This window comes from Pseudoliparis swirei, chromosome 9, assembly GCF_029220125.1.
Source record: "Pseudoliparis swirei isolate HS2019 ecotype Mariana Trench chromosome 9, NWPU_hadal_v1, whole genome shotgun sequence".
Classification (NCBI taxonomy): Eukaryota; Metazoa; Chordata; class Actinopteri; order Perciformes; family Liparidae; genus Pseudoliparis; species Pseudoliparis swirei.
The window spans coordinates 18,865,272-18,883,865 of record NC_079396.1 but is presented as its reverse complement, the minus strand read 5'-3'; the positions used below and the strand labels follow the sequence as shown (position 1 = coordinate 18,883,865).

At 39.1% G+C, this 18,594-nt stretch overlaps 1 protein-coding gene across 1 annotated transcript in view; it reads right to left on the bottom strand.

Moving 5' to 3' along the window:
* LOC130199649 (uncharacterized) overlaps nt 1–18,594 on the bottom strand; it is a 28,079-nt gene that overhangs the window by 2,305 nt on the left and 7,180 nt on the right. The window contains exons 9-16 of the mRNA XM_056423331.1: nt 14,147–14,258; nt 12,910–13,000; nt 10,576–10,662; nt 6,185–6,337; nt 4,384–4,513; nt 4,224–4,256; nt 3,774–3,871; nt 2,172–2,255 (exon numbers count right to left, since the gene is read on the bottom strand). Of these exons, the coding sequence (XP_056279306.1) occupies nt 2,172–2,255; nt 3,774–3,871; nt 4,224–4,256; nt 4,384–4,513; nt 6,185–6,337; nt 10,576–10,662; nt 12,910–13,000; nt 14,147–14,258 (788 nt within the window). The remainder of the gene's footprint in view (nt 1–2,171; nt 2,256–3,773; nt 3,872–4,223; nt 4,257–4,383; nt 4,514–6,184; nt 6,338–10,575; nt 10,663–12,909; nt 13,001–14,146; nt 14,259–18,594) is intronic.

Sequence of the window (18,594 nt, the reverse complement as noted above, 5' to 3'; positions counted from 1 at the left end):
GATGCTTGATGGCGTGCTGCTCCGGTATTTAATAGACGACAGAATGGACTAATAGGAATTTGCTCAAATTTGAAAAAGTACATTTCAAACACAATTGTTCGCAGTAAGAAGAATTATCTTATATATTCAGAAGGTTAAATATATGTCCACTGGTCCAACTATCATTTAAACGTGCAAGAATGATGGTACATTTTGTCACTGCTGCCTAATGGTTAAAAACAACTCATGGCCTGAAGGGGAAACTACAGTTAAAGGTCAAATTGTTCCATTTTAAAAGGCCACAGCCACTAAACCACTGGACCATTTTCAAAAATACATGGAGGAAGGATTTATGTTAAGACTAATAATAAATAACAATGAAATATTAAGGATTTATCTCAGTATCTTTCACTAAAGGAATAGTTTGACATTTTGGGAAATACGCTAACTTGGGTGAAGATGCCTTCCTCAGAGGATTGTCTGGTCTATACTCTCCAAGGTGTTTTTATGCTACAATGTCCAGTTTGAGTATGATAAACCAAACCAGTCTGTGGGGTAATTATTTTGGTAGATTATTAAATCATTAAATGACAGTTCCGCATGGCTTCACACAACAGAACCGGAGCTTGCCGCCTGATTGTGGTTGGATATCGTTTCCAATCTTACTTCTATTAGCTTTCTTGTTAATACATAGGTGAGGAGAAACCACTCATATGTATGTCACGACTGGAAACTTGAGAAAGCTGCACAATAAGCCAGGTCAAGGAACCAAACTACTTTCTTTGCAGAGGGCAATCATTTGATCCAGGAAGTCACCTATGCTAGCTGTTTCCCCTGTTTCCAGTCTTTATGAAAAGCTAAGCTAACCAGCTACTGGGCGTAACTTTATATTTACTGTCCAACTCTTCCTTTGAAAGCAAAGACATGTAGAAACCCTTACATTGCCCCTTGTTGATTTGTCTTTGAACATCTCCACCAGTCACAAAGGTGCGATGCAGATAAAGATATTTTGGAAAGGATGCTTCAGGGTTGAGACAATGTTGGGTGTAAAAACAAGGCTGTAAAACTGAGTCCGGAAAAGATATCCCCAGTATTTTGTGCACTCACTACAGAGCATTGACTGTGTTCAGTCCCCTCCCCCTCTGCTTACTCGTGTGTGTGAGTTGGGAAAAAGGTTTTCAGTACACGGGGATCTAATTGTGGGCTTAATATAACCCAATTCCCTACCAGTACCAAAACTCACAACACACACCGTAATATCTCAGTGCTCAAACACAGTGGGAAGGGTAATTGTACTCTCTATGATGATATATTGTCCATAGAGATATGGGAGAGGAGAGAGGAGAAGATAGGCATTGCTTTTGTTTTGATTGTTTTTGGTGGGTACTTATATATATATAATAAAAGACATAGCACCTGTTAAGATGTCAAAAGTAGGCTTGAGCTCGATGAACCTAATCGAACCAAGTCGGTGAGCAAATGAAATGTCCTCCTTTATAGACGATGTCATGAAAGAATACACAGGGACCAGCACCTCCACTAAATCTGAGATGTGTGACAGAGGAATTTTCTATCTGAGAGATATGATGTCAACACAAATGCCTTAAGTCAAGTCAACTTCTCAGAAAAACTCATAAGAATATACTAATGTTTGTTCTCAGAGTCCAGTCAAACCCACAGAGTACTTACATAATAGTGTAACTATGAATTAATTAATTGTAACATGTTACAAATATATTTAAAATGAGATCTCAAGAATTGCAAAAGGATTATTTCTAATATTAACTACTTTTCCACAAATGCAATAAACCAAAGAATGTTGTGGTTTGAGTCCTTATGGGCAAATACATTGTTAGATCATTCATTGATGTGACATCGCATATTCAAGGTTCAGGATAAAGAAATGATCCAAAGGAGTAAATATAGAGTATTTCAAGGCACCAACCCATTGATGTTTGCTGTTAAATGCCACTACAGATGCATTATTTCCCTGTGTTAGCCCTTAAGGACGCCTATCGGAGAGAAAAGTATCCTCAGAGACTTCTTCCTCGTGAAATGATGTACTCTACCAGTGTGTGGGTGGGGAGATACTGTTATATGACAAATAACTGAAGAGGGCCATCTAGACACAGAGAACTATCTGTCTGTGAAACTGGACAAAAAAAAGATTGAAATAATAACTCATGGATTACCAGTATGACAGAGTAGAGTCTCTTCATCTCCTCACATGTCTTCGTCAGTGCAGAGAGATCCATGTTATATTTTTCAATTGAAGCCTAGAGTATAAAGAAAAGCACAATGAAGTCCTGGTGAGTTTTTTCATCGGTTCAGTCAATCTTTGCTCAAACTGTCCTGCTATAGCTGCTGTGGGTCAACCGCTGCATAGCTTACATCGTGTTGTCCTCCCTGAGGGTCGGACCTCTTATGTTAATTTAATGGAGCCTTTTTTTATTTTCATGCCAATCTGTGATTGTCCAAAACAAAATGCTGCTTCAAGGGAGGACATCCACCCTTGGGGTCATTAGCAATTAACGACCAGAATACAATAGTGGCATTGCCTTGGTCCAATGTTTATTTTTATTTTTAATTATTCACCTCTGTATTGTATGTGATAAACTGGCAGTAATGTGATAACTTATAGTAGCATATTACAACATAAATTAAACCATGCAAATTGTGAACACATCATTTCAGAAATCCATTTAATTTCAGCTTAAATTACAACATTAAAAACATTTCTAAATAATTGCTGTTTCCTTTCTCATCGAGCGAGTTACTTGCATTAGCCAACGCAACATTTAGCTTGTTGTAGCATCCCTAAAGAATCTGTGTAGCGGTCTGTTGCCCATATCATGATAACTGCGGCAGCACGCTACTGCACGCCACCTTAGTCTCGCCGCGGGTCAGCCTGGACAACTGACAGCGAAGCCCGAGGCTGCGCCAGCGGGGCTGACCTCTCCATTCTCTCAGGCTGCCGCGCACCGGGCAGCCTAGTATGTTTGTATATTTATGTATGTATATATATATGTATATATATATATATATGTATGTATGTATATATATATATATATATATATATGTATATATGTATGTATGTATGTACAGTATGTATATATACATATATACATACATATATACATACATACATAGATACAGTACATATATACATACATATATACATACATACATATATACATATATATATACACACATATACATACACACATACACATACACACATACACACATACACACATATACACATACACACATAAACACATACACACACATACATACATATACATACACATATACACATATACACATACATACACACATACACACATACACATACATATACACATATACACATACATACATATACATATACACACACATACATACATACATACATATACACATATACACATACATACATATACATATGTATGTGTGCCTCCGGCCTCGCCGTCAGCTGTCCAAGCTCGACCCACGGCGGCACTAACGTGGCGTAGCCTATGACAGATTGCTGCAGTTTACTGAATGGCTTCAGGAAACACATTAGGCTACACACACATGGATCATTCCCATAAAGATCCTTCAGAGATACTTTTTGTAATAATAATAGTGCAGCAATGTGCCAATAGAGAAGAGAAGAAGAGCACTATTTGCTGAAGACAAAGCAGATTAGTAAACAAGAAGCAATGTAATCAATACTTTGTTTCCCAAGAAGACACATTGCTTTTTTTGTTTTTAAATATGAATGCATTGATAAATAATAAACACTACTTCACCTTCAGGTCTTTGGAGAAGATTGGGTGATGAACTCCAGCATTTATCTTCTTGTACGTTTTTTTATACTGAATGACTTTCTGCAGTTCATTCTTCAGGACTGAAGCAACACAGACACACACACACACACACACACACACACACACCCACACACCTTCGTTAACATCCATCATATTCAACCACTGAAACAAATAGCTGTTATAAATCAGATGCTGTCTCCGGTGTGATCCTGTGAAATGCCGTATTTGTGCTTGTAGCAACTGCTTGTAAGTCATCATCGAGACAATATGTTGTGTTGGGCTCATATATTTCCTTTGACAATGAGATCAGGTTGTTTCAACAAAGTAGATTAAAACTACAATTACAGAAATATCTAGTAAATGTGGCCTTGGCACATGAAAAGTAAGGGTCAGTATTACAGTGATCTCAGTAGTAAAATGTGATCTACTCACCATCTACTTCTGCGGTCAGGCCTTTGATGGAAGCTATCCAACCGAGAGAGAAACAAAAGCAGCGGAAAAGACAGAAAATACACATTTCAATCAACAGACCTACATTAAAAAATAACACACTGATTATTTTTTTTTCAATCAAATCTTGATTAGTAAATACCTCCTGGGACAGTTTCAAATTCTGCCAACTCCTGGGTAAAAGTGGCCAGGCTCGGTTCATGCAACATGATCTGTTCCACAAGGGCATGGAGCAAAGTGAACTTCCTGTCTTTCCCACGGAGCTGGGTGAGCTGGAGAGGGAGACAACACAGACTTGAGAAGAAGGGCCCGGCTTGTACACACCTGTACTTACCTGTCACACTGCACAATGACGTTCAAACAACATCTCCATTGTGTTGTGTTTTAATATCTTCAATAAAGATGTACCGAGGATTTTCTATTTTAAATAACTTTGCTTACACTTTGATTTGGAGGCCCCAGTCAAAGACCAATGTTAGGGCCCTTCTCCATTTTGCTTCACTAAATCAAATAGTTTTGTTACAAATGCAGGAACAGTTCTTTCCACAAGGAAATGGAAAAGCCAACCATTGGGCGAAAGTAGCCAGCTAGGAGACCGTGGTGGCCTTCGGCACATTGTTCTGCCACTATTCCATCATATTGATATATGATTTTTTTCTGAGTTTGCCTTCATGGTTGTAAACATATAGTGTCTTATTGTAAATGATAATCAGCCCTCTTGTGCATTTGAGCTATTATATTACTGAGCAGGAAGTTCTATGACATCAAATTTATTTTTATTTCATAAAAACAGGATTTGGAGCATCTGAAATTAATTTGCATGATTGATGATGAAAATAAAGCGTTCTAGGACATTTTAAACTTTAAAATTACATTGTCTCTACATTTTCATGTCAATAAAGAACATTTATAAAAGTGTTCATTCATTAAGCCCGGAAACATATGTGTTGCTTTATTAGAATAACAAATGAATGAGGCTATAATAATGTAGCTGACTGGACATTAGGATAAATATATTTCTGTCTTTTAAAGATTAGCATTTGTTTTAATGTTTTAAAAGAAAACATTAACAATCCCTTTGGTTGACCTCACTAACACCGTGATAGGCACTCAGTCTTTTTCTAGATTATATTGTTTACCTATTTAAGGCCCCAGCCAGTCTCCGAGGACTACATACTGTATACAAAACATGCACTAAGGGTTGACACTCAGAAAAGAGGAACATGAACCAAAAGATGACGTGGGCGACTGCGGTTCAGTGTTACCAGTTCCATCTTTCAATAAGAGCATCGGTGGATGCCCTTGAGCAAGACACTTAACCCCGAATTGCTCCGGTAGCTGTTCTACGGTGTATGATTATAAGTCGCTTTGGATAGAAGCATCAGCTAAATGTAATGTAATGATCTGAGATAACCTAGATGCATTTGTTTTTGGGAAGCAGTCAGCCATTAATTTGATGGGAGCCTGTCTCGAGCAGCAACAGTTTATTATTCTCAATTAGGCCTGGAAACATCTCTGTGGGAACAAGGCCGCTGCTTCATTAAAGTGAGCCGAGGACATTGCTCAGTGGGAAAGAGCCTTAATTATCAGCACAACAGTTAATACTCATGTCTCCAAAAAAGGTAAACATTTTCCCTTCAAATAAACCGGAAACCTGACTCAAACATTTGTGTCATGAAAAGTTCAGGATTGTGTACTTCTAAGTGATTTGGCCACGAATGGCCACACACTCTGTGCAGAGTTGAATGTATCCTGTGACGCCGGGTAGCAACATAGACACACACTCGTCAGAAGAACTGTTAAAGACCTGAGTGAACTTGTGCAAAAAAAAGAAAGTTGGAAAACAAGAGGCAGAGAAGCCCTGCTGTGTATATCAATGAGTAGTCTTATTAGCCTTGTGCAGCAACTCTATCAAAGGTCAGGTAACAGGGGTAGAGTCCTACTTTAGTTAAGGAGGAGAGGCAGAATCCCTTGGCCTTTCCCTTCCTGGTGTTCTCGTTGAGGTAATTGCCAATGGCGAGGAGGTACTCCAGCACGGAAACAAATGCCCTGCAGTTGTTCAGCTGCGCGCACATTCTGATCTTCTGGTTAATCAGCTGAAAGACAAACACAGAGGCACAAAGCAAAATCATTTGGTTCTGCAATCCAACCGCATGCAGGGACTTTCATTCATTGGGCCTGTAAGTGCTGGCAAAAATAACTCACAGCTTCAGTATTTTTACATTATCAAGAATAACAGCAATCACAACACCTCATCTGACCTCATACAATTAACAATCAGAGCTTTGTTGTTTGGCAAGATCATTATTTGGTATGCAATTGTGTCAAGTGCAAATATCCCTCCAGAATATCGCAGTTTCCCTGCCCAACCAGCGATGAACAGCTCCTGTTGAATATGGATAGAAATTATACCAAAAAGAAATGAAAATGGGATTTTAGGTGTTGCCAATGATGTGTTGGGGGAAAATAAGTTGATGCTGTGGGAATCATAGTCCTTGACAAAGAGTCAGCTCGTCCAAAAGCCAGCCAGCAACAACACTTCCACCATATGCTCCTGTTTTAAGAATAACTTCCCAAAACCTGAAAGTGGGACAGTATCGATTACACAGAAGAGAAAGTAGATATCCAGTGACATGCATCTACTAATTTAGCAGAGAACCATCTGTACCACTGCAGAAACCTATTATAATGTGTAATGAAACGGCTCAGCTCAACGTCATGTAACCTGCTTCTGATTTGGCATTGATGTTAAATCAAAAGCTACCGTGCAACTATGACAGAACAGTTTGTAAACACTATGTTGAAAGCAGAGGGTTACTTTAAAAACACAATGTGTAAGTTCCTCACTTATCTCCTGGAATATGACAACTACATAGAAAAAAAATAGTATTTGAGTGTTTTATATGAATATTCAAATTTTCTCTGTAAAATGCTTAAATATTTTGGATGATTAATCTTGGCCATAAATGCCTGAGCAAAAATGTGTCCAATCATATGTGGTTTGAGGCAACTAGCTAACCACTTTGGTCATGTAGCGCTTGTGGGTACATGGTCGTAGCTAGCAGAGCAATGTCATAGAAGTGATGTGTTGGCAGAAATGTTTGTAAAATCCAAAAGTGCTGTTGAAAACGCTTCTGTTAAAGCGTACTGTAACAACATGATCTTGTTCTAGTACATTTCCTAGGTCTGTGACTTCTTCGCAATCTGGTACCATTGTTATTTTGTGAGCTCATTTTACACTCAAAAAGACGTGACACAAAGGTTAGATTTCTGCTTTTTCAAAAATGTTTTTTAAAAATATTAACAAATGAAAAGACTTGAAGGATGAAAACCAACTGGTTGCATGTCAACTTCTCCACCTCTGTTATAAACCGGCGCATCCCCGCTTCCACGGGTGATAATGGGGCGAGGTGGAGGCCGGTCTGCAGCCCGGTGTCTCACGACAGCTCCATGAGCTGCTTTAGTGATCCAATCAGATCTGAAGGATTTGATTTAAATCCCTCTCGTGACTATATGCCAGCCACATTCTCCGTTTATCGCTGAAATACTTTACATTAAAGTAGCTAATAATACTTTTGTTTCTCATTTTGACTTCAGTTATAACAAAAGAAGGAGTTCAAACTGATAAAACTGTTAAGTATTCACTACTTTACATCACAGCTTCAGGGGTTGCCTCCCGATCTACTGCATCACTGGCTTTGGTTCTGTGTCTTTGCCTCTCCTATTTATATTTGGAAATGGTTGCAAACAGTTTAAAGAAGAAGCCAGGGCCACAATGCAGAAATCTAACCTGACAACTTGGCAGTGAGACGAAGCACCAACAAGCGCATCATGGGTGAGAAACATCCAGCCATGTGTGACTTCTCCTTTTCTCTTTTTAAAGAATCTATGTATGTCAGATGACGAGTAAATCCTCCTTAATGTTTTTGCCTTAAGAAGTCCATCATGTTAGAGAATCCAGTGATTCAGAGTTTTCTGCAATAGAGAGGGCCCTAACCTCTTCATGCGTCTTGTGATACGCTCCGGATTGTTTCTCAGATAACAACATATTTTTGCCACAGAGTACCGGCACGGAAATACCACGGTGTGATCAAAAATGAGCTTTTTTTGTAAATAAATCCAAGATGGAATGCAGCGGAAAGAGAAACAACATCAAAAAGAAAAAGTCGGGGGTAAATTGAAATTTAATGACATTGCTAATCTTTTTTTGTCGAGTCATCTTTCCAGCGCTCAATATGTTTCTCTCTGTGTTTTAGACAAAGAGAAAGTACTGCAAAAATCAATGGATTAAGGTGCCATAATCCTCATCCATTGTGTCTCTATGTTCTCAAACAGTCAGCAGACAAGAGATTAGGACTGAAGCACTGATGTAGGAAGGAACAGAGGCTTGAGAGAATTGCATACAAAAAATAAAAAGCCATGGGCTGGGAGGTGTACTGGTATACTGACTGCAGTATCACACGCTGCAGTCCTCGCTGCCGCTCTAAGAGTATTAACAATTAGTCTGTTACAGAGCACAGTTCGCCAAAACCAGCAGACACAGGAACAGCTTCTTCCCACCGGCCGTCACTGATGAACAGTCAGTCAGACACATCCCATATAGCACTATCACCACTTTCTTCTGCACTAACATCCCATTAGCACTATTGTTGTTTACAGTGGCGGGCCGTGGGCCTGGGGCCTGGGCCTTCAGTGAGGTCCTACACAGTCCCACCCGAATTAATCGATGCCATTGTTTTGAGGGCTCAATACGTCGATCGCGGCGTAGTATTGGTAGATCGCATGACATTAAAAATAATTAGCCCGCCCCCGTCATTTTCTCTATAGCACGTCTTTGTTCATTTATTAAACTAAACAGCCGTCTGATATTGATCGTATCTACACAACAGCATGTCATTTTCTCTCCTCTCTCTCGCGCGCGCGCTGTATGTGCGCGCGTCACGGGGGAAAAGAAGAAGAAAAAGTCACTTGCACTAGTTTGTTCACTAAACAGGGCATGTCGCAGCCAAAGCAGATTTCAAGTATGCCATTGTGGGTTGAAAAACAGCTTTGAGTCCGCGAATTAATTCCTATATCAAATTCAGTTTCCTAGTTCTGAGGTTTTGCATCTACCCTCCCATGCCCCCCTCCCAATCTCAATAATTAATAATCCAATCAAATCAAAGCCAGGCCTGCAGCTGGGCGCTCCTGCGTTTCGGGTTGCCTAGGCTGCCCTAGCAGGCTAACTCTAAAAACTGATTCATGACACAACATTGTCATTCCATTCATGATTCTACCAGCGCCGCAATGTTGATTCTGAAGGCCTAAGGGGAAGATTTAGCCCCTAGCCCTACACGATGGCTGAATATGATTGGATAAAAATAAAAACACATAAAGACCAGCCTCAAATCTCAACCTGGGGCAGCAGCAGCAACCAAGAGGAACGCTGAAAATTAGAGAAATAACTTACTCTGGGGAATCATTGAATACATATTTGTGGGAAAATATATTTAGAAAAAAATATATATTCTGATGATGTTTAGGCCAGCAGAGAAGGCCTTGCTGGCCCTGACGGCCCGCCACTGGTTGTTTATGTTGTTTTATATTGTACATACATTTTTGTTGCTATTCTGATGTCTTCAACGTCTCTTTTTATATTGATCCTGTTACATGTACGTACAATGAGAGTGTACAATGAAACCAGAGTCAAATTCCATGTATGTGCACATATACATGGCCAATAAAGCTGATTCTGATTCTGATGTTAATGTCCAGATACTCACTTTTTAACTGTATGTGTAAGGGTTAATGCAAATATATATATAATTAAATAGTAACTTTGTATATTTTCTTTATTACATTTTATCTGTATTCCTTTCTGAGTGCTTGCCTTTGAAGAGGGTCCAGCAGTTTGTTGAATTAAGTTAAATTCATGAATTTTTCCACAGCTATCCCTTGTGAGAAGCCCAAAGTGGATTTTCATTGGGTTTTTGATGAAGATAAAACGTTGTATTTTGTGCACCACCTACAGAAAAATGGGACTTGATTTGATTAAGATCCATCTTTTCTCCTCCTTCAAATTAAGAGAGGTGTCTTAAAGTGTCTCTCATGCCTTTCTCTTTTCAAGACTCTTACCTATCCAGCAAATAGAACAGAAACTACTTCAAACATAACATTGGAGGAAAATAAAGCTTGTTCTTTTCACTTAAGCCACGATGTATGTGAACATTATTTGCCTTATGGAATAAATTTGGTTTTAGCCTTTTTCATCTTGTGGGAAGGGAAGAGACTATAAAACAGCTCAACTTGTGATTCGACCTTTGATTTGGCTTCTCAGGTGATTGTGTAGACTCACGGGCTGAAGGTCGTTCATGCTGATCGGAAGCTCTCTCAGCGTCAGCAGCAGGTCGAGCTGTGTGCTCAGACAGGAGATGTTGCACATCTGTAGCAGAGAGAAGAGGAGAGTATAATGAGCTGTGAGTTTTCAGAGTGCAATTCCCCGCAATATCACACGACCAGGTGATAATTACAAATGATCTAAAAAGCAGCGCTGCGGCGAGATGAAGTCGTTGGGACGGCTGCAGCTTGTACTCACACGGGTCTTTGCCATACCTCAGGCAAAAGTGGAGTGCTGCGGGCCTGTCGACAGGCTGATTTAACAGAGAAACTGAAGGCTTGACACCTTGAGACGATTAGCTGAGCTGCCTCGACCTTTGAGTCGGTGCTAACCTCTAATAAATCACTCCGCATTTTCAGACCGTTTCGCTCATGCTCAGGAACCATCTCTCAAAAGCCAAAGGACACTTGGTCTGACGGAGAGGTTTTTGGATTAGTGTTTCGCAATCGAGAGCATGTTATCATTTGGCTATTTCTAAAAATGTATGTCATTCCCCACGTACTCGAGCCCTGGGTTTCTCATCTTGACACATTTTCCGACACATTTTAATTTCTAATGCAATCTTAACATATCATGCTGATTCCATGCCAAGGTATCAATTTAGATCCTCACTTCGGGGGAAAGAATGCTTTTTGAGTTTAAAAAGCTGCATTACCAGGACTATGACTCGGATCCAGGATCTCCCATCTCCACTAAATTTTTTAAAGATATACTTCTCTCTCCGCACAGCTTTTAAGTTCCAAGAGAAACCATGATGGGCAGGATTTAAGAACATACAATGACCTCACACACCGTATAGCGCAACACTCAGAGCATTCTTAGGGTTTGAATTATTTTAGTGCTTCCACACTAATATGCTTTTAGTTTTCTTTATTGGGAGAACATTTGTTTCCAGGTGTCACTCTTGTATTCTCTGCACACATCCTGAGAGGGAGGTCATTATTCAGAACTGTGAGACTGAAAATCAGACCATTTTCTACCATCTAAAACAAGACTTAAGAGTCCACAGCCGTGCTAGCATCTCTGTGAGGCTGTGCATTGGCACGGTGGTGCTCACACGCTGATGTTTAGCCGGTTTTGTTTTCCATGTTCATTAGTTCAGCGTGTTAGCATCCTAACATTTGCGGATTAGTATTAAACATAAAGTAAAGCTGAAACACTACTGGTTTGATGGTATTTAGTCGTAAACCAAAGTATTGGACAAATTGAAACTTCAATATAATGATGACACCAGATGAAAAGTCAGGATCGCCAACGGTATTACATTTCATCCTGACTTTGTGTACCCAACTTTATGGCAATCCATTCAGTAGTTCACTCAAATCTATCAGCAATCACATCAGAGAGTATGATTCATCCTCTGGATAGCATGAATGTCTGCAGAAAATGTGTATCCTTCAAATATTTGTTAGGATTTTTCTGTCCGGACCAAAGTGGTGAGTCACCCAACAGATCAACTGTCAGATGAACATTTCCAGTAGTGAAGCCACACCGCGAGCGTGACTAAAAAGCACCAATAGAAGTCACCAGCAGACACATACTGGTATTTTGAGGTAACACGACCAAGGTTGACTATTCTTTGTATCACGTGGAGGACACGTTGGTCTCTCAATGTCATAATGATGCTGAAGATTATGGAACTGTGATGATTTAGATAAAAATGTGTCAGCCCTTTAATTGTCTTTAATAATATAATGGGTGGAATTAAATGGGGGAAATTTCTGAAAATTGCTGAATTTTAAAAAGAAACTGAATCTAATCTAATCTTAAGAGTTTCAAATGATTTCAGTTGCTATTAAGTGCAATATTTAAATTCCTGCTTTAGTTGGTAGCAGTAAACACAACTATATGTTGTATTTGTAGTTACATTCAGCCTGACAGCAGTCTAGCAGAGAAGGCTCGTGCCTCCAGAAGTACAGGAAGCTTCCATCAGTGAAGCCTCCCTGTCTCTAACATATGAACGCCCTTATGACTGGTGTCAAATGTTCCTGAAAGGCACTGTGGGCTGATCCTGCTGTTCATCTGTTACCCCTCCTGCAGATTTCAGCCAACTACAAATGAATCAGATGACTGTTAGTCATGCTGGAAGGTGATAACCAGAGGAATGGTATAAGAGCTGGTCCTGGCACCCACAGTGTGTGTGAATGAGGAGGCAGGTGAATGTCTCCTCAACAAGCCCTTCTTAAAGAGCCGGCATGGTTCATGGTATCACAAATCCAATCCAAAGGAAATTACAATCTTAATTCTGGTCATCATATAGTTCTAGTTAATATGGGAAATGAAAAACTGTACCTCCATCATGTACTGGTCCACAATATGCAGCTCTGCCACAGGTCCTTTGTGAGATTTGTACATTTCCACATCAATCAATGTTGGGATGTACCTTAAACGTAAAAGCAAACATAACAGTATCGTTACGCTAAATGCCAAACTAGTAGACCCTATGCCAAACTTATTTCTCACGAAACCCACTCATTTAATTCGCTGTTATCATCAAAATGCTGATTAAATACTGATTAAAGAATACATTAAAAATAATCACACACAAAAAGGAAAAAATAAACGTATCGCTGTGAGAAAAGAGTGCTATATTTGTGTTTATGGATTGGATTTATACTGCATGAATACACAAATTAGGCTATACAAGTCAATACAATAATTATTTTATTGGAAGTACCTCTACACTTTTATATTAGTGAGAGTAGAATCCGGTGTGCGAAATATAGCAGGCATCTAATTAACACCTAAGGCCCCCTAGTTATGTTGAAAACTATTAATATAGACTGATAAATACATAAAACACATCAGTCGATAATTTGCTTGTGAATTTTAACACTTATACATAATTTGAACCCCGCTCATCTTGAAATTGGACTTCCCCCTCCCGTTATTTCTGTACGTTCTCAAACCTCAAACCAAAGGCATTCACTTTTTCATGAGCCGGGCTACGTGCCACTGGAGTAGCACCGGCCATTAATATTGCAGCACCTGTTGGGAGCCGTTCTTTCAAAATTGTATTCCTCAAGCCTGCGCCACAGCGCATTAAAATATATATTATATTTTCATGGAATAAATAAAATCCTCCACAAAGTACATTAGATCACTTTGCCTTCCAGGAGGTCAGCATCTAAAGCATCACTGACTAAACTGCAAGTAAGAGTCAGGAAGAGTTTTACCCATTTCAAATGTTATACTCCCAGGGGCATGTCAATAGTTTCCATCTCCACAAATATCCAGAGATAAAAAATGTATAAGTAAGCTGCTATGGTAAAAGGTTCTGGCATCTGCTCTTTAGTATTATTGTAAAGACGGCTGTGCAAACCTTTCACACCGGCCTGACCGTACTATGCACTCATGTCCCTCGATGATTTGCTAAGCTGCTAGTTTTTCAGAGGTTTTGTTTCTGTCAATGAAAACGCACGTCAACCGCCCATGAAGTTGGGCACAAAAAAGTAATTTACCTCTCGGCTTTAGTTGTGACACGATCAGGAATGAATACAAATCAGTGTTTTTTGGCACAAAGTCATACCTCCTCAGAGAGGCGATTTGCTCGTCAGACAGGCCTCCATCGTCCTCATTAACAATGAACAGTTTGTCCTTCAGCTCTCCCGTTTGCACTGGAAAACTTTTGAGGAAAATGTCTAGAAGAACAATAGATTGAAACATGTCAACACACGCAATAACAGTACATAAAGGCTTTTCTCTTGATGGATAGTCTTCTTATCCTGCAATGAAATGACAACAAAAAACAGTCTGAAAACAAAGGATCCTTTGCTTAATTACTTTCTCCAAAAATACCTCAGGGAAATGCACAATTTTGCATTCTATCCAGTCAAAGCTGATTTAATTTTTTTTTGCTATACGGAAAATGCCTCTGCATAATTCAGAAGCTGTGAGAAGCATTCATTCGGAGCCAGCTTCAGGAATCTCAAAACATGTATGTAAAATATGCTTGAGCCAGAGTCAGACCCTCGGGCATTGATCGGGAGAATCACATGCAACTTTCTTTCATTAAGTTGTGAAATTGTCAAGTAAAACAAGAAGTAACAGATCTTTGTGGTCAAACTTTTTCCGAAAGTGGAGCTTTGAATTTCTGGCACGGAAAACACTTCCCCTTAATTTTAAATACTTTGTAGAAACGTCAAATAAATACTTTGGCCTTGTGTAAAAATGCTTTTCTTGTCCATATTTATATGACAGGTTTTTATAGCAGAGTCGTGTCCATTCAACTGTCAGCAAGAACGCAGGTACGCATGCATTACCCAAGACGTCAAACTATTCCTATCTACCCATAAAGTCTGACTTCCAACATTTCCAATCTTACTGAATCCAAATTATAAAACTGATGGAAAATCTATTCATGACAAAGTGAATAAAATAATCCCGTTGAACAGTAAACAGTAATCAACGCGTCTCTAAATCCTTGACATTAAAGACCAGAGACAGTGTTTCTCTCACCTGTACCAACAAAGTATTCTGTGTCACAGTTGTTAATGAGCAAACACAACGTCAAATATCACAAACAATGTTGAGCACTACCAGCGGACTGAAGAGTGAGGGTTAGGCGCCTGGCCTCAAGACACACACAATCAAGGTGTTTGTTGATTGGCTCTCAGAGCATTTCCCCGGCACATTAGAGCATGGACATGGAGAGTGTATCCCACTGGCAGACACAGGTGTACCGTGAATTAGAAGTGCCACATTTAAAGTCATTAAATACGCTGCATGCACAGAGGCTCTCAAGGTATACAAAACAATAAAAACAAGGAATTTGGACACACAATCTTAACATAAATGCCCTGATCTGAACTGCATGATCATACAAATCACAATGGGTACCACCTAGAAATTGAAAGATTCACTCAACTACTGAACATAATTTTTCAATACTTAATATGACCTACGTAAGTAAACAAAACCATGATCGAGAATATTCACTATTTCTATATAGTTATTCTGAAGGCCATGTCATTGGGTCCAATTTCTCGTGAAATCAAAAGATTTCCAGCACGCAGGTTTACAAGATATTCCAGAGGGGGCTCCTGCTGCAGTAAAAGGAGAAGTATTCTGAAGAGAAACACTGCCTTTCTTATCGAGAACAAAACATCTACACACAATGAAAGTTCCTCTGAGTAAAGGTTTTTCTTTGGACTTGAGTATTTACATTTTATGCTACTTTATACTTCTGCTCTGCAACTTTTGAGAGGGAACATATTGTATTTCTGAATCCATATGCAATTATTTGACAACTATATTGACTAAATATTTATACAATTAGATTTTACATAAAACATGTTACATTTTCGCATTAAAAAAGTTTTTTTAAATTAAAAAATATTACATTGGCTCGCTTTTGGATTGTGACCCCCTTATAAAAAGATATATCACTCTCATCATATTTGTTAGCAGTTCTACTAGATGTCCCCACACATACACACACATATATATATATATATATATATATATATACATACATTTACACATATCCCCTCTAAACTTCTCAGATGGTTTAATTTGACCCCAAAAGGCTGTATTAAGAAGACTTGAAACTATAGCGATGGGGTTCATAAACGTACGTTCACAATGCTTACTGAGGTAATAAAGTCAAGTAAGAAGAAGGGTCATTATCTCATAGACTTCCATACAATCTGACTTCACCGCAGGCCTGGCTGAAAATGATACATGGCCGACTCTGTGAAGAGTAACCCATATGTAAAAATGAATGACTCAATGTACGCTACCGAAAACACAGCAATTCTTAGTTTCAGGTGATTGTACACTATAATGAAAACATATAGTTACTAATTAAATACAACATTTGTACTCATCGATTCTTATAGGGGACTTCTGTATGATTTGATGATTGTGGTGGCCGGTAGTGTTAGAGAATCCCACCACACAGATGTCCACACACCAACTTTGTATCTCTGTCTTTCATCTGCTCTGGAGGTAATTTTCTCAAGAATGCAATAAAAAATCAATACGAGCTACAATCTTGTTGACTAAAGTCTTTTGGATGTCTGTCGAGCACTTAAAATACTGTACATGATCATTACATTGATCATTACAGCTTTGTCCCATGGATTCTCTACTCAGCTGATGATCTTGCTTGCCCACAAGGATCAAGTTGATTCCCAGAGGAAACCACTTAATGCAGTACAATAGTAAAACAGCCACCTGCTCAAGCTTTCTTACTCAATCTGCCTCAGAGTGGAGCAGCAAATAACATCATGTTGTTAAAGTAATTGTGGACGCCGTAAGACTTCCAGCTTTATATATCACGCTAATGAACAGTTCTGAATGTGTTAATTGCTTGCAATATCTGATGGAGCTGTCTTGAAATAAAATAAAGAAGTAAAGATGTTGCATGAATACTGGCTCCCAGTGTAATGGATAAATAGCGTGGCAAAGAATGGAATATGAGCTGAGTAAACGGCACAAATGTCGGCAGGTTTGTGGTGATAAGCATGCAAACAAGTAGAGGGTGAGAGAGCATGTGTGGATGACGCCAATAGATAGAGAGAAAGAGCTCCTTTTAACCAATTTTTTTTCTTCTTTTTTTCTTCATATGTGGCTTAAATGAGATCTGAATCCTTGGGAGGGGGGGGTTCTTGTAAGGAAAATAGGAAGTCATCCCCCTTTTTTGGTTTGTATTATTTAAGAGAAAGCTCTTATTGATTGTCTATACCATACAATAGTTACTTGTATTGTACTTGAGTGTATGCTATACTTTATACTTATATGTCACTATAATTCAGAGGAAAATGTTGCTCCCCTGATTTTTCCTGATGTTACTGCCAAAAGATATTTTATATAGGCCTACACAAAAAATATATGCTTATAATAAATATAATAAAGTGTTACATGAATAGGCTAAGTAGTTTATACCATATTTAAAATTAGCTTCACCTTGGAAAGCTACAATCTAAAAATTATGTTTATGCGCTAATACAGCAGTAATAATATCCCAATAATTAAATATACAATAGTTTTAGCCATCTGGATTATGAACATTTTTACTTTTAATAGTTTAAGTACAGTTTTGGTGATAATATTTAGATGATATTTGCAATGTAATGGATCACTGCCTAACTGCGTTAATACGGCCAAAGTAGGAGACAGTCAATGCGTTTACATGATGGTATAATTTGAATTTTGCTTTTGTCAGTGCGTTTACATGCATTCGAATAACTGGCTTAGTCGGACTGAAATCGAATTATCCGTTTCATGTAAACACCTTTGTTCGACTATGTGCGGTCCGACTACGATCCGATTAACACCCCTGGATAACTCGATCCGATCCAGTTGATAATTCGACTATCGCGGCATGTAACGGTGAATTGGATTAGGAACTGGACTTTGCGTCTTTGCGCATGCTTGAGATCCCACCGCCCTCCTCCCTCCCATATCGTGACCCGGAAGTCGAAAGAGACGATAGGTTGTCACTGCCGGGAGCCTGGCCGGCAGAAAACAAACAAACAAACAACGCGATGGAGAACACAAGAGCCACCACACATTTCTGGACCGAAGAGCAGACAGAATTTATGCTTAACCTTGCTCTCTGTTCGCCATCTTTCTCGAAATGTTGATGTTGTTGTTGTTGGTAGTGGTGAAGAGGTCAAGCGGAAATGGCTGTATCACCACGAGTTGTAATGAAAACAGCGCCACCTATCGTATCGGAAATGACATGCTTTCGGCCAATGATTCGAATTACTCACTGCCAAAAGATAGCATAGTCCGACTAAAGCAAGATTCGAATTATACCATCATGTAAACGCACTGAGTCAGTCGAATCTGAGATCCCTTCATGGCAGGACAGGTAGATACGTGTTTGAAAATACAGACATATATGGACCTGCTGAACACGTTACGATCGTGTGGATCAAGATGGAATATTACATTAATTTTCGCATGGGGAGTTTATCACCCAAACCAGAGGATCAGCTGACTCGCTAGACTCCTGACCCCTGAGACGCG